Below are 22,731 nucleotides of genomic sequence, written 5' to 3'. Positions count from 1 at the left end.
GTGTCACAGTGTATTATGAAACAGAAATGGGGCTTTGGCAAAACTGTGAACTAGGCCCCATTGAGAGCAGGGCAAGAACAGTGAGCAGCTAACAAACAAGTGTCCTGAGGCGCACGGGAGAGAGACACCATCCTGCGCCCACCAGGAGCAGCGCCGAGGGTCACGTGACGCAAGGGCTCGAACGCTCTGCTGTTGCCATGGCAATGACGGCCTACCGTTTGGAGGTGCTTTGTTAGCTACCTTAGCAGAAATTAGCTGTAATTAACAAGACTGCTCAGGAGACTATTTTCTGGGCAAAACATTTTAATTAAAACTGTTCTCTGTCAAATGCATATCTTTCACCGATTAGCGTCTCTTTCTGGAATGTCGGCGCTGGAGGTGTTCCAGGTTTTGTCTGTTTGCTGCACTCGGATGACGCAGTGGTGCCGCGTGTGACTTCAGCCACTCATACAGCAAGTCCAGTAGAAAACTATACCACAGCGAGCCCCAGTTAGGGTACGGAGACTGAACTGTAAAATTAACGAGGGAGGTCATGATAGAAACGCTTTAAAGCGTGGCTAGGACAGTACAACAACCGTGGGGGAACAAAGTTCATGCACAAGTATGGTACAACCAAGGAGAACTTGCACACTGGTACTGTATATATACACAGAAGTCACAGAAACTCACTTTGTTCCAGAAGCTCGTCCGAACGTCGTCAAATGTCAGTCCTTCACAGGGGGGATTTTGGCACTGGGTCATCTGTGTGGAGTTTCGAAGTTGGTTCTCCTGATCTCGATGAACAGCTTCCCAGTTCAGAACTGCAAACAGCATTCAATGCAGTGGTAAGATTTCCCCTAACAGGTCCACACCGTAGCAGGACAACAGGATCGACCACTCCCCCCCACCGCGTGCTCTGCCCTCTCACGCACAGAGAGGCGGTAATGTGAGAAAGTTCCTGTGTTACAGCTGGTGAAATCGGTTGTGGTCAGTGGTCAGTCCATTACCCTCTTCAGAACAGTTCCACTGCCATTGGACGCAAAAAAGAAATGTCTTTTCTTGCTGTAACAAGGCGTCCAGTTGGGAGGAGGGAACTGGAGTTTGTAAAACTGGAACTGACCCCAGGGCTGGTGAATAAACCAGCCTAGTATACAACAGGTGTGAGGAGGAGGTGTATGTAATCTGTGTGAGTAATTAACTGAGAAAACATCCAATTATGTTTCTAATTTATTCTTATTTATAAGATGTGCTGTTTGGTGAAAGAGAGTCCTTAAGAATTAAACTAACCCATAAGAAATGAACGCCTTTTGTTTCATTTTCTGTGAACAAAAATAAGAGAGATTTGCAGCGGCTGAGTTTTAGTTTCAACGTGAAATTAAAAGGGATAAAAGCTTGGTCAGCTCATTGGACTGAACAGGCATTGATTAAACGTGGAATCTGCTTAGGTGATTTCAGATGATTTCAGCTGCATCACTGCCAGAAACAGGGAACTCAATTTCATTACACTGACGAGCTGCGCACACAGTGACCCACTGCATTCAGCAGGGCTTCTTCCTGGAGCCATCCGAGTGAAGAGCCTTGGGGCTGAGGCCTTCCAGCCAGGATCTGAGCCCACGACCTTCCTGCTGTGGGTTCAGAGCCTTCAACACTGCTGCCCACAAAACCCACCCCTTCAAGCCAGGAAGAATCAAAGTTGGTCTTTTCCATCTTGTTAACGGTGATTTTTAATGTTGATTTGCTTACCTAGCTGAGTGCTCTCAGGCACGGGCTGTCTGCTGTCCCCAGTGCCGAGGCTGAGCTTCTCCAGGAACTCCTTGTAGGACAGCGTACCCGAGTTATTCTGGCTATAATGGGACCAAAGCCTTGGGAAGACACAAAATGGCAACAAGTCGCTGCAATGTTTTCGAACACAGAAACTCGTTTCAGAGGACAGGAGGCAGGCTGAGCTGCGGTTCGGCCATGTCCTACAGCAGAGACGGGGAGGGCAGCAGCACCGAACATGAGGTCCTAGCAATCCTCAGCTCTTACCACCAGCACTGAATTAACAGGTCCTTTCTGAACGCGTGTACTTTCTGGAACATTAAAAATCACAGCATCAAGGCGCCACAGCAGTAGCCTGGTTAGCACCGATTATGTTGTCATGTTATGTTATTTTCCAGGAAGGGAAAGATTCTAGGTTCTGCACAGTTCCAGCTTTGTTTCTGCCCTGTGGGGACAACTCCCAGGAAATGAGCGCGGTGGCAAATAACATCTCCAACACGTCAACGGTAAGGAAGAGAGGATGTCCCTCCAACACCTGTACACTTACTTCTTATTGAATTATGGATATGAATATTGACCAGCTCGTCTTCTAATCATATCAGTACAGGAGAAGGAACTGTCTATTAACTACTCTCATTCCACCTTTTTGCTATTATAAAGACAGCAGTTAGCAGCCACGACATATTTTCGTATTAATATTCAGTACACATGAATATATAACCTTTCTTAGGTTCCAATGAGAAGAAGGTCTGTACGGCATCGGTTTGTGAAAAGTCTAAACGGTATTTACTGCATATACTTGTAGCACAAACCCTGATCCTGCATACACATGAGCTAACTTTCGAACACAGAGAGGCCCTTCAGTCTCTCGCCTCCAGATGTACCCGGCACTGATTGAAAAGCAACCTGGCAGTAAGATCGAAAGAAGTGTCACTCCATCTCTCAGCACGGTACAGGCCACGCTTCCATGCAGCCAGATTAAAAAGACAAAGCAAACACTTGGACAAACTGCCCTCTTCACCTCCTGCCAATCTAGCCCATCCCACATTCCCACAATCTGTTAATTAACTCCAAAGATTAACCACCACATGGGCTGAAGTGCCCATAGCTGTGAGACTAAAAATACCAAGAGCACAGAGCCAAGTGTGGCAACAAACCTCCCGACGCCGATAACAATCAGATCTTAAGAAGTTATTGCTAAAGGTCTAAAAGAGCTTCTAAACAGTGTTGTGACCATGAAAGACTAAACAGTTCCTCTCACCCACTAGTCACGCTTACCGGCCAAACTCCTTGTCGCTCATCGGGAAGCAGTAGCTCTCCAGAACTCGCCTGAGCTCGTGGTGCTGGATCAGGCCATCCTGGTTGTAGTCAAAGAGTCGAAAGGCCCTTGTGATGTTTCTTAAATTGGTACCAACCTAAGGAGGTAAAGTAAAATCCAAAAATGAATAAATAAAACATCAGAGCAGTCAGCCAGGCACTGGTGTGTTTCAGTCTTTGTTTTTCATGCTATGTAATGTTTGTCTTACCCTCTGTCAAGCTTGTTCATTGAGATCAGATCACTTTATTGGCCCTATACAATTTCTTGTATTAGGAATTTGTCACTTCGCAGACCCCAGCTTGCTCTCCATGAGACACACAGACAGGGAGAGAAGCTGGGGGTCAGAGCGCAGGGTCAGCCGTTTATACGGCGCCCCCTGGAGAAGTTGGGGTTAAGGGCCTTGCTCAGGGGCCCAACGGAGTAGGATTCCTCTGCCAGCCACGGGATTTGAACCGTCAACCTTCCAGCCACAGGCGCTGATCCTGAGCCACAGTGACACCGCTCCGCTCCATTGTAAGTGCATGTATGGCATTTCATATACTGTATATAAACATGCAAAAATATGTTTTCAAATGTGAAAAGCATGTAACAACTGCACACCAGGGCCCTACAAGAAATAAATCTTCACTTGACACATCACTGATAATAAAGGGACTTTAGCACAGAGCTGTGGTATGAAACTCAAGAGGTGCAGAGATATTTGCAGAGCAGTCCCTCGATTTCTGCAGAGGGGCGAAGACAGACACTGCAAGCATGCACAGCCCATTAAAAATCAGCATACACACTGCTGTCGAGGCCCCAGGACACCGAACAGGAAAAGAACACACACACTGAATATACTAAGTACCATGCACCACTCAGGGGAATGACTTTCTTACACTGTTTAAAAGATTTTCCTTTGCGTGCAGGATTGTTGGAAACGCTGCCAGGGTCTTCTGCTAGAGTGCAATGCTTTCCTACACATTCCATGACATGAATAAGAGATTACTTTATCAGCTTTTACAGTCTATCGCCATCTACCATCGCAGCCCATCATCAACCCAGAGGCAACTTCATGAAGGGTGAACTTCCGCTACTGAGGGACTGAGTCAGAAGCCTCTTTTTATAAAAGATTTGTAAAATATCACACTATTTGCATTAAGACACAGGGCTATAAATGTGGTAATTAAAGCAGACACGCTGAAAATGTACTGTATTTTGCTTTTGCCCGGAACAGATGCAAGTTCTCCTGCTTTTCAAAACGTCTTGTTCGCCTAAATCTGCATCCGTTCCTTTTTTAACAGCACATTCAAACTACTTAAGAAGTACAGATAACCACATCACTCAGTATTAAAAACAGCATTGGACAGCTTCAGCAATACTGTGACATTCTGCATCTTTAATCTGGAGAATGAGAGTGGATAAAATTGTGTTGCAAAGGTGTTTAGGTTCTGGATTGTAGATTCTGCTGCTTTAAAGTTTATAGTCATGACACTTAGCAACTGGTAATTGTGAACCATGCAACCAACTCCACACATTCAATGTAAACAAGAGAAACGTGAATAGATATTTAATATGAGAGAAAAATGGGAATTCCAGATAACATAAATATTTGTTTATACTTTGGTGTGACAAACCTAAATTAATTTAAGTGCACAAAATTACCTTACCGAGATCACAATTACCTGGGTGGCCTCAGTGTGTTTGCAATAATAGTGTTTTTTTAATGTCAGAATTACTACACCTGTCTCTGTAGGTTCCTCAGTCAGGCAGAGAATTTCAAGCAAAGATTCAACCATGCGGAACAAGAAGTTTACCAAACATTTCAGGAATCAAGTTCTATAAAGGATAATAACTTGCACCAGGCTAGTGGGCAAAGTTGGTAGAGTCCCAAAAAGACTTGAGGCTATAATTTCTGCCCGAAATGCTCCCACCAAATATTGAGTTCACAAATCTGAATACTTATGCAATCAACATATTTCAGTCTTTTCTCTTTAGCTTCTGTGGACATTTACTGTAACTTACATTACCCTTAGAAGTCTGGAGTTTGAACATTAAAGTTTAATGTAATACGTTTAGTTTAAAAATGAGCATGCATCATTTTATAATTTCACAAAATGAAACACCTTAGGAAGGCTCTTCACTTGCAGCCAAAAGAGCTTGATGGGCCAGATGACGGCCTCTTCTCATCTGTAACTTTTCTCAATGTTCTTGCCAAAGGATTGTTGTTCTGCATTTTAAATAAGACATTCTGCTACTTTCACACATAACAAATTTAAAACACCACGGAAAGTCGTTTTCTTGAAAAACCACACTGCCTTCGAAATGGTTTAATTGAGAAAGGCCATATCACGGCACTTTTATAAGCCATACCTGCATTCTTCCACCAAGGTTCTGGAAGCACTAATTAAAAATATATTAGAATAACAAAGCGGCAAGGATATCTTAGACAATTAATGAGCTGAAACACCACTATCTAATCTCATCTGCTAAATCTTATCTCTGTTCACTCTCCACGCATTCTTGCTCTTCTCCTAATGTAATTCTTCACTCTGATGATGCCAGTTTCCCATTCAGCAGCTGCAGAAGCTGGCAGGGCTACAGGCCTGGCACCATGCCTGGCACAGAGCAGTTCTGGGCTCTGTTTAGTTACCCTTCCAGCTATTAATTAATAATACGCTGGAGTTTGTTTACCATAATATTATATGTTAAGGATTAAAGTCTGGAGTTAAGGATAATTAAATAAAAATCATTCGATATTCAAAACCCACACAAAGAGCTGTAGGGCGAACGGCTATCAGCGTGATCCAAAGCCAAGAAACTCTCTAGGACCGTGTGGAAAAGTGAAAAGCACGCCGCTGTAAACTGGTCTTTCTGGACTGACAAAAATACAGGAGCATTAAGGGTTTTTTTCTTGCATCTTGCCTGTCAATAGATAAACATTTTATCAGTGCACGGCCGCGACTGGTCGCCGCAACAGCCTATTTCAGACATCAAGGTCTTTTTTATCTCCGGCGTTATTTATGATGCTATCAAGTGTGATCAATTTTCTGCTCTCTAAGGCAAACCGCTAAAGCATCTTGTAAACAATCAGGAGAGGCGGCCTAGAGAGTGTCACTCCTCTCCCTCCCATCCGGTGTGCACCACACTCCACGAGCAAACCACTGCCGTCACGCTGAATCACAAGCTGAAGACAGCAGAGTCAGGGCCAGTGCCGTGAAAGGGGGTAGATAATCCAAACACGGTGTGTCTGCGTTTTGGGTACATTATCACACAGATCGCTACAAACAAATCCACCATGACACGGACTGGAAATCAGCAGAAAGCAATCGCACTACGACAGGATTTCAAAAATAAAATAAAATAAAAAGCTTTTTCATTTCATTGTTGTTTTCTCATTGGAGAATGCAGATTGGCTGCTTAGCAATGTCAGAAGGAATCTACAGTCTGAAACAAGTGCTCTATATGTTTATTAATCGTATTCCTTTGTGTAAAACAGGAATTTCCACAAAGATTTTATCAATTAACAGCACTGACAATTAATTAACAATTAACCAGCAATCTAGTTAAAAGCAGAAACAGAACCAGATCCAGTATATTGCAATTAACATCTGCACATGTTTTTATTTTGCAAATTTAGTTTCCAAATATAGGAACAAGCGGGCCAAATGACCGCTGTGAAATAGAAAGGAGAAACACAGAGTTTTTCAGCTGTCAACAGCCTAAAGAAAGCTTAACAACCGAAACACTGTGTCTCTTCTTTCTCCTTTTCAGTGTGGAGTTAACCTCTGCTTGTTCCTTTGTAGCCAAACCAAACTGACGCAGCTCCCCACTCATTTCCAAATAAAGTCAGCAATTAATTAAAATATTTTACAGTCCGTGCTGACGGCTTGTTGATTTCTCAACTATGTAACTACACATCGGAAGAACAAGGTGATGAGCTCAAGCACAATACATACCTACAGGATATGTGCAAATGAAGATAGAATGCGCTGTTTATGAGAATAACAAGCAATAAGGAAAGCCATCAAACAACTTCACAGCTTCCATTATCCACTCATATGAACAGGAGCAGTCATTTTAAAGGCGCTAAAGAACCCAAAAAATGGAAGAATTAAAAAATGAAGCAATTGTCCAAACACAGTAATAAGTAAGAAGAAAAGAAATATGGAATCTTATTTGACCTCATTCCTTCCCAAACATCAACTAGTGCTCCCCTCCAGCATTCCTATCCCACCAGGAGACAGGAGTGTTTGAGTGGAAGCCTTCCTCTGTCACTTCATTTTTTTTAACTAAAAACTGGTACGAGATAAAAGGAAAAACATTGAAATCTGAGAATATTTATTCTCAAATCTGAGTATATTTTTCCTTTAACTCACACTTCTGAGAGACATTTGCTTGTTTGCAAATACTATAAGAAATCTCTCTTTTCTGGAATACCTAACTTATGAACCATTTTTAAAACTAAAAAGGGGGACTCCCATTGTTTGTGCTGAAAACCTCAAAAAACTACTAAAACTACAGCTGATTTATATTTACTCCCAAATGTCTCTGTAATCATTCTGATTAACCCTTTGTCTGTCCATTCCATTGGCTATCAAACGTTCACCATTTGAAAACAAATTTCTCACTTTAAGAGAGAGAGAGATCACTTTATTGGCCATATACAATTTCTTGCATTAGGAATTTGTCTTTTCACAGACCCCAGCTTGCTCTCCATGAGACACACAGACAGGGAGAGAAGCTGGGGGTCAGAGCGCAGGGTCAGCCCTTTATACAGCACCCCTGGAGCAGTTGGGGTGAAGGGCCTTGCTCAGGGCCCCAGTGGAGTAGGATTCCTGTGCCGGCCTCAGGATTTGAACTGGCAACCTTCCAGCCACAGGCGCAGATCCTGAGCCACAGTGACACCGCTCCGCCCACTTGCGCTCAGTGAAGTGTCAGCTATAGCAGCTTTTAGTTTATTTCTAAGAAAGATGAGAGGAGGCCATTCGTTAATTCGGCCCTCCTAGCTCAAATGTAAGAAACTCAGTTTTAGATGGTAATGTTGAAGATCCCCTTGACAATTTTTATTTTTGAAAAATATTACATCTTCTTGACCAGGATGGAATGTCTAAGTGGTATCTCCATGAGTGACAATTAAAGGGTTAAGAAAAATCTTACCCATTAAACAACTGATAAGTCATTAATCACACGGTAACACAGGGATCAGGCCTGTTAGAGCCCATTCACGTCTACAAGGCCTCCTTTTGACCACCTTAAATTCATGTCAGTCAAAGTATTCAGCTGCTCATTCATCCATTAGATTTAAGGTGGACTAATGTCTTCATACTTGCGATGGAACCTAGCATACATAGCAAATTCCTTTACCATAATGTAAATTCATCAGGGCTTGAAGTAAACAGTGGTTTGCCTGCCTGTAAGAGGGCAACGGGTCTGGAGTGTCAGTTACAGAAAGCCACCAGATGGAGCTGGTGAGACACTCCAGAGGTAAGCAGGAATGCGTGAATATCACATCAGCATGAGGTTATTAAACAACTTGCCTTTCGGATCTCTGGCGCTGCCCCTCGACATCACTAGTGTATGGGGAAGCCCTGAGCAACTCAGCCAGATTTCCAGGCTACTACCTGACTAACAGATAACCTGTTTCTCTGCAATGTGACCTCCTCCTTCCTGACAGACAAATCACATACTGCACATTCCCTTCCTTCCCAAACTGAGTCTAGAAGAGCAAGCAATTTCCCAATCAGAGGTCATCTCTTCTATTTTGAAGATGAGAAGATCACTTTATTGGTCAGATACAATTTCTTGCATGAGGAAGTTGTCTTTTCACAGACCCCAGCTTGCTCTCCATGAGACACACAGACAGGGAGAGAAGCTGGGGGTCAGAGTGCAGGGTCAGCCATTTATACAGCACCCCTGGAGCAGCTGGGGTGAAGGGCCTTGCTCAGGGCCCCAACGGAGTAGGATTCCTCTGCTGGCCACAGGATTTGAACCAGCAACCTTCCAGCCACAGGCGCAGATCCTGAGCCACAGTGACATCGCTCAGCCCACTTGCGCTCAGTGTAGTGTCAGGTAAAGCAGATTTTAGTTTCTTTCTAAGGATGTTTTAGGTTGCTACTCACACCTTATCCTGCTCTTGTGTTCAGTCCTCACTTCCCCTCGTGACATGAGTTACAGTCACTCGCCTTGCTGTACAATTTAAATGGGATTTCCTACATAAGTGGGCATGACATTCCAAGTTTTTCAAGCAGCACACATAGCTACCGGTAGGGGCGCTATCCCACTGCTTCACCAGATGAAACAGATCCCTTTTCATGGTAGCGGAGCGTGGGGCAAGTCTGCCACATTAACACCGTTGTAACCTTATTGTATCCAAGCGGGTCCCTGTGTTTCAAGTAGTGCTGGCAAGTATTTTGTCCCGGTCGATTCCATTCGGCCAGTCTCACTCTACACCCCTCTTCATTTTATCGGTGAGCCGACACAGAAACTACCAAGGCTGTTACTCCGGTACGAGCCTCCCCTGATCTTGATGACCTATGTCTAGAGGTCCCCCTACTCCCAGCCTGCTCACTCCTAACCTGGGAGTTTAACTGGTTACCATTATGAGTGTCTCCTCACGAGACACACATAGACACCTCCCCACGAAGTCTCCTTCGCTCAGACAGCCCTACTCTCTCCCCAGAGCAGGCTGCTTGTAATGTAGCTCAAGGCCCTCAGGGAGTGTGCTGGAACCTGCCCCTTCCGGGGTATGATGTTAACATGGGTCTCACCGCTGGACATGGGCCCTAGTGAGCTGACCACCACACTCCCAGTGATCTCTGGTGCTTGCTGATAGGCTTGACAGCAAGGGTCCAACTCCCCTGAGTTGACCTGCTCTACATACTTCCTTGACCTTATAAAAGATGTTTGGGCTTCACATCAGTGAGGCCGGTTGTTTAATAACCTCATGCCTATGTGATATTAAAGCATTTCTACATTCATGCCACTGGAGTGACTCACTAGCACCCTATGGTGGCTTAAACCCTTAATTGACACCGATCCCATTGCCATCTTACACTGCCACCTTCCCTTTACGTCTTTTCTGAATTTCTCCCTTAAATGTCTGATGCTGACAGGTATCTTTTATAACAGACACGAACCTGCTAAATCTGTTGCATGCCTGGGGGTTTTGGAATCACCAATTACTTTTTTGTTACAGCCTCCGTAGTTCATGGCTATGAGGCCTGCAGCCGCACACAGGGGAGAATGAGGAAGTGTTGACAGACTCCTGTGTCCCGCCCACCTGCCGGCAGCTCGCCTTCACGAGCGACTCTGCCCTCTCGTGCAGGCTGCACGTGTGCCCTCTGAGGGCGGCAGGAGAAGCCAGTGCTGGTCTTTTACCGCCCACCACCAGATGCCACACCGCCCTCAAGCCATCGGCCTCTCCGTGAGGGATTCGAACCCGGGCCTCCTGCACGGCAGGCCGGGACGCTCACTTCTATCCTCATGGGAATGGTTGCTAAGCGTGGAACACAGTGGAACACACCTCAATTATTTCAGAGAAAACAACCAAGCCGCCTTCTACAGCGCCACAGATTTCTATTCAGTCGCAGGAGAAGCAGTTTCTGATCAACACTGTCAGTAAGTGAAAGTTTTTCAATCTGACTCTGGTTTGATAAAAAGTAGTGCTTTTTCAAAACTGTAAAAAGCACATATCACTAACAGTCACATCATTTTATTATTACACAGCTCCTAAGTAAACAAATGTCATTACAAATTACAGTAGTTCTTAAGGCCTAGTTTATGGCTGTTATTGCTGTAGACAATATGAAATGGCTGATTCAGTTTGATTGCAGCAGATGTGTTAGATTTGTCTTCGCAAAATGCTGTTGGCCTTCCAAGATCCACAAATTTAGGTCAGCCCAGGACATCCTTTACAGTGAGACAGGAGCCTCTGCACGGGATGAGCTGCCATCTTTCTGTTAAACCAACTCCTGACTATTGGGCCATTAATGATCCCAGAGCACTGTTCGTAAGACTAGGGGTATTAACCTTAGCATCCTGGCTGAACTCCACTCCGGTCTTGTATAATCTGTCTTCATTAAAGTTCCCCCTTAATTAAATTGGTGAGGCAGCCTCCCACTACTTCCCCTGATCTACCATGTAGTGGGGCTGTTGGTGTATAATGGATTATATATATAAAATGCCTTGGCATCATTTGGAATGAGAAGAGCAAAATAATGCTAGAAGCTGTTATTGTTGTTGTTGTTGTTGTTGTTGTTGTTGTTGCTGTTGCTGTTGCTGTTGCTGTTGCTGTTGTTCTGGAGTCATGGCGGTAAAAGGGACTCAGAGTCTGTATCTTAACCACCTCTCTACTCTGTCAACATGCAGGCCTCTTCCTGCTGCACCTGCTACAATCCCTCCTCAGCGGCTGGGCTTGTTGACGGGGGGCCCAGGGACGACAGGAGCAGGTTTCACACCTCAGGCTCTGCTCATTAAAAAGAGCTCCAGTCCCAGCAAGGGTGCCACACCTTGAGCACCAGTAATTAATTAAGAGGTATATAGCCAAATAAATTAGGTAGTTAGTATCCCTGTGTTTTGTACCTGTATAAATATTAATCTGTAAGACTTTTATTAATTACAAAATCTCTGAATAGTACTTCTCCGGGGTATTACATCATCCTCTAGTTTCATTTAACAAATTCAACTGTTTCATGTCAGGCTTACTTACATACAGAATAACAACTGTGAACCTATGTATAGACACATGGGGCTTGGTACTGCTACTTAATATTCACTGAGCCCCATCACAGTGCCCGAAGTTATATGTAGCTTTTACATGAAAATTGAAAAGAAATACGTTTAAGTCTCTTGGGACCTAAAGATTTGAAAACAGAAGGAGAGTTATTATAATGATATTTGTAGCAAATGTGCTGCAAAGCTGCACATCTAGGCAGCTCTGAAATTATTAACACTGAGTAGATAATAAATCATAAATTCTGTATGAATTTGCAAGACAGGTCACCAGATTCACAAACACATGTTTATGATGTTTCTTAATAATAGAGTGTTGGAATAATGATTACATTGTTAAACTGACATTGTTCTTTCTACGTTGTAACGTTGTTAATGGTATGTTTGTTTCCAATGGATCACAGAATGTAAAAACACTTCCTAACCTTATCTTTGAGCCGACGCTGTAACTCCACAAGAGTCAAAGACCGGTTAGCTCTGCTCGAACTGCACCTGGGGAAAAGCAGGAGACATCAGCCTTGTGTGTGCACAGTCCTGGGGACTTTATCGGCTTCACTGTCAGCCCGAGTGGAAACTGCAGCTGTCCCACATTCTGAAACCACGGATTTTCAGAAAGTCACCTTGCTAACAGACATCTCTTACAACAGAAGGACACAGCTGAAGAAGGAGTGGCCAGGGGTGTCTCTCGCCTCACTGCAAAATAAGGCCAGCCTTCCTTTGCAAAAGCAGGCAAGATGCTGTCTGCCTGGGTTTCCCATTCAGTTATTCAATACGAAACTTTTCCTTTTGCGCATTGTTTGTGTTGAACGTGCGTCTTGGCAAACTATATAAACTATATAAAACTATAGCACTGCCTTGTTTTGTTAAAACTGGAGAAACAAAGCACTCAGGCGATTCCACAGAACCGCCATGTCGATTAGAATACGCAGACTCCCCTGACACTCCTGCCACCAGCTCAGGGAAGGGCACGTTCACGGCCAGCTGCCGTCTCCAACATTAGTCACAGGCCTCAAGATTCAGGCAGAATTCAACATCACCGTGAATAGGAAAAATATTTCTCACTCATTAACAAACACCACGGGACTCTTGTTCTAGGTAAAACGAGTACCTTCTGTACAGTAACAGCTAGCATTTTTATTTGATATCATGTTTGATTGATGTTAATGTCAAATTAAAATGTAAGATCTTTGCTCAGAAAAATAATCCTTTTCAATGTCTTCACGAGTATATAGGAATGATAATGTGGGAATTACTAACCAGTCTAAATGAAAGATAACCTCTTGTCAGTTTATAAGCCCTGCCTACCAGCGACATACCTGCTGTTCACAGTCCAGGGTCTGCAGTATCTACCCAGGAAATCCATGTAAGGTACAGTTCCATCGAATCTCCTTGGAACCTGAAAATCAAAATTAGAACACATTTTTCTAATTGATCAACATTCCAGATAACCCTTGTTTCATACGTCTTTTATTGCAATGAGGTCAAAAATGTTTAATGATGAGGTGCACATACCCACACCCACGCCCATATCTTTGGAGGTCACTCAGTGCCCATACTCAGAGAGGTCACTCAGTGCCCATACCCAGGGAGGTCACTCAGTTCCCATACCCAGAGAGGTCACTCAGTGCCCATACTCAGAGAGGTCACTCAGTGCCCATACCCAGGGAGGTCACTCAGTTCCCATACCCAGGGAGGTCACTCAGTGACCATACCCAGAGAGGTCACTCAGTGCCCATACCCAGGGAGGTCACTCAGTTCCCATACCCAGGGAGCTCACTCAGTGCCCATACTCAGAGAGGTCACTCAGTGCCCATACCCAGGGAGGTCACTCAGTTCCCATACCCAGGGAGGTCACTCAGTGACCATACCCAGAGAGGTCACTCAGTGCCCACACTCAGGGTCGCTCAGTGACCATACCCAGGAAGGTCACTCAGTGACCATACTCAAGGAGGTCACAGTGCCCATATTCAGGGAGGTCACTCAATGCCCATACCCAGGGAGGTCACTCAGGGACCATACCCAGGGAGGCCACTCAATTCCCATACCCAGGGAGGTCACTCAGTGACCATACTCAGGAAGGCCATACCCCGAATGTCACTCAGTGACCATACTCAGGGAGGTCACTCAGTGACCATACTCAGGGAGGTCACTCAGTGACCATACTCAGGGAGGTCACTCAGGGACCATACCCAGGGAGGTCACTCAGGGACCACACTCGGGGAGGTCACTCAGGGACCACACTCGGGGAGGTCACTCAGGGACCACACTCGGGGAAGCCACTCGATGACAGCTGCTGAAATCAAAGTGGGTGCACTTGACTTCAGCGTCTCTGTAAGTCCCCTCAGTTTGAGGCTGAATCTCAAACCACAACTCTCAGTGATCTGGTGCATAACCAGGTGCTCATTCTTCTTCTGTCATAGGGTTACATAGAGTTCAATTTTAAGAAAAAGACCTGTATGATTTGGTACCCAGGTACTTGTTGGGTTTAAAAGTATCCAGTTGTACAATCCATGGAGTGGGCTCCAGTAGTATTGGGGCAAATGAAGAAGCCTGAGAGCTGCAGTGACTCACCACAACCACCACAGCTACACTCAGAGACATTAGGTTCTCAGCCACTCAACTCTGATGGAACTACATAAGCAATTTCTCCTAATCACATTTCTTCCACTTCAGTAAATCCTTCAATAACAGAACAAAGTACATATGCAGTTAATTAAATGATCATTAATTCAAAATTATACTCAAATAACAAATGTCTGTAACACCAGAAAAAACATAAATATTAAAGAGAGATTTAACAAATATATTAGGAATTATTGCAAACACAACAGATAAAAATGATGCAGCCAGCATAAATTTCTGTTAATGCTTCTTGATTGTCTTGCTGAGAATTTAATGAAATATGAAAGGAACCAGATAGATCTGGCACATGCTTATTCATTACAGTAACATTCTACTGATGTATGCAATAACGTATTTACATTTTAGTTAATTCTTTGAGTTTTTAAGAAGATAGATTTGTACTACACTGCCTTACTGTAAGTCCTATGTTGTTCCATTAAAGGAAAAGACGACCACTAAAACGATAAAGCATTAATGCTATAAAGAAGATTATAGATGAGAATCTCTGCTTGCCCCTGTATCACCTGACTCCCTCCAAATCCAGACAGGAGACCGTTAAGTCCTATTTTACAGTTTTAATAAAATTGTTTTAATCTTTACATTTTTTTGTAGGTTTAAGACATACATGTATCAGTTGTGGAAATCACTACAAGATGAAAGTGCATCAAAACAATATTGGATTTACAGACTAGGTTCTTACTAGACAGAGTATATACTAATATGAAACAATGGGCTGCTCAAGTTTTGTCTGCCTGTACAAAACTATTCCTCTAAATATGTTTTAATGATGTCCCTGGAAACTTTACTAACAATCCTGATACAACAAAAGTTTTTTCTACAATTATTTGAGTTTCACAATGTCCCTGCCATCAAAGACAACTGCTTGCCCTTTAATAATTGATTAGTGAAAACATCTCAGTTCCCACATTCTTGTCTTGAGATCTTTTCTGGCTCTGAACTTAAGAATAAAGAAAACGACACATTCCGCATTCTGTTAGGTACAAAAGACCTTATGTTCCATAACAATAACAGTTGCTGCTCACACTGCAATCCTTTAAATAAAACTTTCAAGAATGTGGGAAGTCTTGGAAGAAAAAAATGATATAGTTTGTATGGAAAGTTGTCTTAAAAGGATTGAAATCATTTCTGGCACTCTCAAGTTGTCATGACAGTGCAGTGAAACTAGAAAATGTAATCAGTTTGGATTCCAGTAAGCAAAGTACTTCCAGCAGGCCTGCAGCCAGGAGCTACAGTATGTTCATGAAGAGTATGCAGGTAGAAGTTAAAATGCCCATGCATATTCTACAGCATTATTACGAAAACAATACCTCTGGTGTTCACTTATTGGTAAGTCTGTCATTCAGGTCATTTCAACACTGTGATTTAATGCTCTACTGCTCTGGTGTTGCCCTTTGCCACACATTGTGGACACCCATGTACAGTATATACAGTAATATCATTTTGTATCCCCAGATTTGTCTGTGGGTATTTTCTAGCTCTGCACTTAAAGATCTTCTGTTAAAAGCATTAACCTCTACAGTTGCTCCTGTTGGGGGATTTACAAGTGATTTCACTTTATCATCTACATTCTTATTTTAAAGGATTCAGAAGAATCTTTTTTTTCTGTGCTGGATATTTTGGTGGATCCTGTCAATTAATGCCTCTCACACTGCAGAAAAAATGGATTCTAGGACAACGGATGCGAGTAACTGCAAACTTCTTCTAATTCATTCTTCCTCTTCTCTGCCTCCTTCCCCTTGGCCTGACAACATACATACAGATATCATGTGATGATAATAATAGAAACACATGCTGATAGAGTCTGAACTAAAGCGAAGCCTGGGTTGAGCTGATGTATGCATCACTAGGCAACCTCATAACTTTCCACTGGAGAGAGACACGTTTGTGTGTTCATAAATCATTCAGAGCTGAACTCCACATGCAAAAGGCACAAAACCATTAAAAGCCATCAAATAATAAGGACATCGGGACCCAACTAATACTTCTTCCGTGAAATTTGTCATACAGAGACACATTAATGCACAGCTTAATCGAATCTAAACATGTTAGTTTAAGCCACATGCAGTATGCTTTTGTGTTAGTGGCCTCAGGTGGCTGCGATGACTGTCAGTGACCTCATGCCTTATATCAGCAAGCTATGTGACATTCCTACAGGAAAATGTTGTGTAACAATGCACAACACAGAAAGCTATTCCCAATTAATAATTAGATAATGACTTTTTTAGCCAAGAATGATTTGGCTGAATCACTTTGGTTTAGGCATTTATTAAAAGTGTTTATATACAATCTATTAACAGGTTATTAACGATGTTATCAACAATTCTTGTAACAATTACATACCCCTAATCCTAAATAAGGGTATGGTTCAGACTGTGATCAGTATTAGGGTATGTACTGTACTAGGATTTATCTACCTACACTGAAGGCTTGTTACAATTTATGTCACTCTGTTTATATTTTATATATCTCACTTATAAATCCTTTATAAATGGCACTAAATGTGTGAATAACTTGTGTACCTGTTTGTTTTCTTTGGGTCTGTAGGACTGAATCCTTTACAGAAAACAAGAGAACCGACCACTTTGTGAAATGAGAGATTTAGAGCGAAAAGGCGGGGATTCTGAAATCTGACATCTGAGATCCTGTAAAACCCTCGTAGGCAATACAACAGTGAACAGCGCAGACTCCGGACACAGAGCAGGGCTTGGGGTGTTGTAGGAATAGCGCTGGCCAGCAAGTGCAGCAATAACAAGGGCAATTTACTACCAGGAAGCCCAGACCACCCCAGGGCACAGGTTGCTGGTCAGGGGTCAAGGGTCAAGGGTCAAAGGTGAAGGGTTAGGGGTAGGCTGCTAGGGAATCGAGTGGCTATGCTGAAGGTGGTGCCTTTGTCTTTATTAATTCATCTAATTTATCATGAAGAACTGCAAGTATCCATGTAATTCAAGTACCCCACAAGATTACCTTTATAATTAAATTATTAATAAAAATTATTTTGACTTCCAGGTCTGTTTTTATTAGAATAACATATAAGCACAATTCTTCCATATTTTTTTTTCGTCTTCAAAACATTATTTACAATTTTTCCCATTTTTTTTCCTCTGGGAAAACAGAAATTACTTAACATTGCCATGGGTCCATCCAATATTGTATAAAATGTAAATAATCTTTAGCACTCAGCTTTTCCAAAAGTGAGTCTTGAACAGAAAAGACTAGAAATCAAAATCATCAAGGGCACTGACAGTGACACCGACAAAGTGATCCCAACGGAGTTCTTCATCATGAACAACAGGACACAAACCAAAGGGCATAAGTGGAAACTACATCTAAAACAGGAGTCAATTCTTTACAAGAGGGGTTGTGGAGGTGTGGAACAAGCTAAGCCACCATGCAGTTGAAGCTGACACCCTGGCATCTTTCAAGAAACAGCTGGATAAGCTCCTTGGATCGATTATTAAACTGGTCTTATGCAAACCACTTGGATGTTGTTATATTTTGTGTTTCATTCGCTGGTTTACTCCTCAAAGACACCTTGGAAACCCAGAAGGCAGCTGCCTTCTGACATCACTGTACAACAGCCCCGGGTGATCAGGGCGATGGTTGATCACTGACATTAACACTTACTTAGCACAGCCCTTTATCTGTTTAATCAGGAGCTACTGACAACAGCAGCGTCACAGAACGTACAGTAGCTCAGTTTGCTCACAAGAGAAGAAAAGAAACACGTTTCGCCCGTGGAGCCTCGCACCTGAAGCAGGTTTCTTTTCTTCTCTTTTCAGCCTGGAATAAACCTTTACTTGTTACTTTACGAGCATGGCATGGTTTATGGCTTCTCATCTTCTCAGATCATTTTCTCAAGGCTTAAATGACATATCATGACATGTGAAGTGAGCTGATGATTAGCAATGCTCCCACAGGACAGTGCATGGTGATGAAGAATCAGCATTCTCATTGCAAACAGTGTTCAGCCAGCCAGGTGTGTGGCCATGGATCACATTACCAGTGTAGTTCATTGCCTGAAGCCCAGGAATGTGTCTGGTTGCTGTCCACTGGACTAATTCCAGAGCAGCACTATTTTTCGTGTAATGTGGTGACCACAAGTGAACACAATAGTCTAAATGAGGCCCAAGTATTCCACTGTACAATTTAAAATAACATCCCTTTCAGCTATATAACCTAGCATTCCATTCATCTTTTATTGCTTCCCCATAGTCCACATAAACAACTAACTTGGGCGGAGTGGTGGCACTGAAGCTCAGGATCTGCGCCTGTGGCTGGAAGGTTGGTGGTTCGTTTCCCGCAGCCGGCAGAGGAATCCTACTCTGTTGGGCCCCTGAGCAAGGCCCTTAACCCCAACTGCTCCAGGGGTGCCATGTGAATGGCTGACCCTGCGCTCTGACCCCCAGCTTCTCTCCCTGTCTCTGTGTCTCATGGAGAGCAAGCTGGGGTCTGCGAAAAGACATATTCCTAATGCAAGAAATTCTATATGGTCAATAAAGTGATCTCATCTTATAACTCTTTTTTGATAAGTAGCCTCTTGCATTATGTATTGTGACACCATCCCATGGGGCGTGTCTTAACAGGGCCTTAAAAAATTATCAGGTCCAGGACAACAGTCACACATGTACACAGCTGCAAGGTTAAAAACACACTGCTCTCATTTCATTTTACGCAGCAGGAAGAAACAATCACCAAACAAGCCAAAGCGATAAATTAAACAAAAAGCCTGACGGTGTTCTGAGCTCCTGACTAGATGTAGTTAGATCCCTGCGTGTTGTATTGTGGGCAGCTAAGCTGTTTATTGGCCTCAAAACAAACAAAGCTGCCTGTCTCCAAACTCCAAACTGTTTCTCAGAACTACAGTCCCACCAGGAGACTTCTCAAACTTCTTCCAAACAAAGACTCTCTCGGAGACTCTTCACAACCAAGCACTTCCAAACATCTCAAACCTCTCAAAGATCTCTCGCTTCCTCCTCCCATCTCTCTGGTGAGGGTGCGCTGCAGAAGACTGTGGCAGACTGACCATCTGACAGAAGCCTTCGCTTCCCGACTTTGTATCACTCATCTGACCCACAGTTGCTTTCCCACAACGGGTCAGGTGACTGGGGGCAGCAGCAGCTCATGCCTCAGAGGTTTGTGGGTAATCTGGTCCAGACAGGGCTGCCGGCTTACTTGAACTGGCTGTGCCCTTACAGTATTTCTTTTCTTTTTTTTTTACTGCAGGTAACATTCTGCACTTGTCAACATTAAATGTAATCTACAGGGCAATTGATTTACTCTGTCTTTAAAGTGTGAAGAACCAGCCAATTTAACAAAGGACATAAAAACTTTAATTTTTGTATCTTCTCATCTTGTATTTTCAGTTTTTCAAAGAATGTAAGTCTTGCTCTTCAATGGCTGTTTTCAAAGGCTGTTTTTTTAGTGCCAGTTAATACAATTTTCAAAAACATTAACCTCTTTAATTTCTGCTAAATTACAGTAATGAGCTTCAAACACATGCTGGTATTAAGCCTACTACTTTACAAGGAGAACATAAAAAAGTTCACAAAAGAGAGGATAATCTGCCCACGAGTCTCTTTGGTTGCTAGCAGCTAATCGATCTGAAAAGCCTACTGTTTCACAAGATTATTACTTTTTTCTCTTCTTGAGCAAACTAAAACCTGTCTGGATTTTATTAATTTAATCGCAAATCAAGATTTGTTAAACTGCAATTTGTTGATAGAAGTGTGAGTAGTTATGTTACCGGACGGCACTGCTTCACACAACAAGGATGTGCTAGGTGACTAGAGATGTGAGCATGATTACACAAAAGCCACCTAGACCCACCTCTAAAAACTACAACTGTGGTCAGCAGGTTGGGACTAAAAGAAACTAAAAAAATGAGAATTGCAGACAGAAAAGGCTTCACAAGAATTGGAAAGATACCAATCTGGAAAAAATGAAACTACACAAATACCCTACCTACATTGATACCCTTCATCAATTTTCCTACGGGATTAATAAAGTATTATCTATCTAAATAAATAGGTTGTGAATAGCTAAAAAATATGGTTAAGGGGAGCTAATAACTACAAAATGACTTTTGATCCTTAACACAGTGGCACTGGTGGCAGAGGGTGTGATTTAAGTTAAAACACTTGCTTCGGATTCGTAAGGCACATGTCAAAATTCTGATGGGCCTGAAAAAACGGACTTTTCACTTCCTGTCTTGTCAGTGGTCATACCATCTGTTGTAAACAACGAACTGTGAGAAATTAAAGTGCTGACTGCGTTTTCCATAAAAGATTTGATTACATTTTCACTCCAGGCCTCTGTTTTGGAGTCAGAATGATGTCTTAAAAAAAGCACAGTACTTTTTTTTCCAGAACATATTGGAGGTTGTTGTTTTAGTTGGCGTGTGCTTGTGATTTCATTTTTTCCAGGAATGCTGTCTTTACCCTTCAAAGGCTCCGTCTGCTTTCTAGTGCTAGGCATTATCAATTCCCTTCAGGGAAACGGCAGCAACACTGGTGATTGGCACTTCTTAGGGTTTACAAGCCTGAGAGAAGTGTCCGCAATATTGTCAATGGAACCGGCTTGCTGCTGGAGGGGAAATGAAACGATGAGAATTACAAAGACAGAGAAGAGGCTGAGGAGAGACCAGAACGACATGTGACATAAAGATTCTGATTATTCATTTACATTCCAGACTCAAAAGTGTGATTTGGGAGGGGAAAAAAAAAATCTGGTTAGCAGTTTTATAACTTTCACATTATTCATTCCAAAGCCTAAAGGCATCATCTCACATATATATAAACTATAAACCTTCACAAATGGAAATTTCCTTTATGGGATTTAAAATTAGCAATGACCCAGTCTCGAACTCCAATGGCTGCCCAGCACCACAGCCATGGAGCAGCTCCAGAGGCCGAGGAAAAGGCCACCGCCGCTTGTGGTGCACTGGAGGAGGGGCACAGCCCAGCTCTGCCTGTCCACACTGCTCAGCCACTTCACCAGCAGCACGGGTTCAAGTGCATGCCAACTCAATGACTTCCCAGCCCCATCAGCCCATACAGTCTATGTAGAAGCTCTGTGCTCTCTGCCTAGAGGGGAATTTTAGCATCAGTTGCCTAGTGGCCCATTGTGAGCTCGAACCAGCAGCCCTGGGCAGAGCAGAGACTCAAAAGCCCCTAGTCCACACTCAAGCTGCGTACAGGAAGTCAATTCGACAGGCCACAAATAGCCTTGGAGTAATTTAACGCCCCATAATCTGAGAAAGATAATACTGAAATTCTGTTGTGCAGGTTTTGCAGCCTTTAACTTCACAACTTTTCAAGAGTTTAAAGATTTGGAGGGGCTAAGAAGGTCTCTGGAGCTTTCGAAACAAGGCCAGTCCATTTAACTTTACAGCCCCATCAGATTTCAACATTTAATTTCTATTTGGCACTTGAGCTCCATTTCTACCATCAAATCATAACAATCTTAACTTAAGAGCTGTATAACCTACATAACAGCTCACGAAGAAAGCAGCTGAAGTCTGCTGAGATGAAGTTTTTCACAGCAGGAACCAGATTTGGAGCTGTACTTTAGCGCCACCTGCTGGCAAAAGAGGGCACCTCAGGAGCCTGCTGAACACTGTAGCTGTTAGCTCTTGCTCCTTCAAATCTTATGTTCCTTCTTTTATTGAAAAAAAAAGGTTCTCAAAAATAGAAGCACACACGTTTCTATTAAATACTTCTTGAAATTGCACAAAAATGCCTTTCATCATAAAGACTAAACTACAATCAAAGCAAAAAAATGTTTTTCTAAGATGTATGTTATTTAACTTGTCGCTGCCACTGTTCTGTGTTTATGTTTTTGGTGTTTCCTTAATGTCTTTGTATTGGAGCACACATGCAAATAAGCATCTCTCTGCACTTGTGCATATGACAAGAAACTGAACTGAACAGGGTTTTAATTGTCTTCATTGAAATAAAATAAATCAAACAGAGCTGCCATATGTACACATGCCATATGTACAGTACAGTGTCCCCGCCACTATACTGGGGCATTAGGACCCACATGGACTGCAGGGTGAGCGCCCCCTGCTGGCCCCACTAACACCTCTTCCATGTATGTTATTTAACATATATAGACCGAGGTCCTGACTCTCTGTGGTCATTAAAAATCCCAGGGCGTTTCTCGAAAAGAGTAGGGGTGTAACCCTGGCGTCCTGGCCAAATTTCCCATTAGCCCTTACCAATCATGGCCTCCTAATAATCCCCATCTCTGAACTGGCTTCATCACTCTGCTCTCCTCCCCACTGAGAGCTGGTGTGTGGGGAGCGTTCTGGCGCACTA

General features: G+C 43.0%; 1 protein-coding gene across 1 annotated transcript in view; it reads right to left on the bottom strand.

The window, feature by feature from the left end:
- Window positions 1–22,731, bottom strand: part of efcab6 (EF-hand calcium binding domain 6) — a 54,149-nt gene that overhangs the window by 27,462 nt on the left and 3,956 nt on the right. The window contains exons 4-8 of the mRNA XM_069192886.1: window positions 13,087–13,166; window positions 12,196–12,262; window positions 3,019–3,155; window positions 1,723–1,841; window positions 670–800 (exon numbers count right to left, since the gene is read on the bottom strand). Coding sequence (XP_069048987.1) covers window positions 670–800; window positions 1,723–1,841; window positions 3,019–3,155; window positions 12,196–12,262; window positions 13,087–13,166 — 534 coding nt within the window. The remainder of the gene's footprint in view (window positions 1–669; window positions 801–1,722; window positions 1,842–3,018; window positions 3,156–12,195; window positions 12,263–13,086; window positions 13,167–22,731) is intronic.

This window comes from Lepisosteus oculatus, chromosome 7 (genome assembly GCF_040954835.1).
Source record: "Lepisosteus oculatus isolate fLepOcu1 chromosome 7, fLepOcu1.hap2, whole genome shotgun sequence".
Lineage (NCBI taxonomy): Eukaryota > Metazoa > Chordata > Actinopteri > Semionotiformes > Lepisosteidae > Lepisosteus > Lepisosteus oculatus.
The sequence above is the reverse complement of the archived record's forward strand: the minus strand, read 5'-3'. Positions and strand labels throughout refer to the sequence as shown.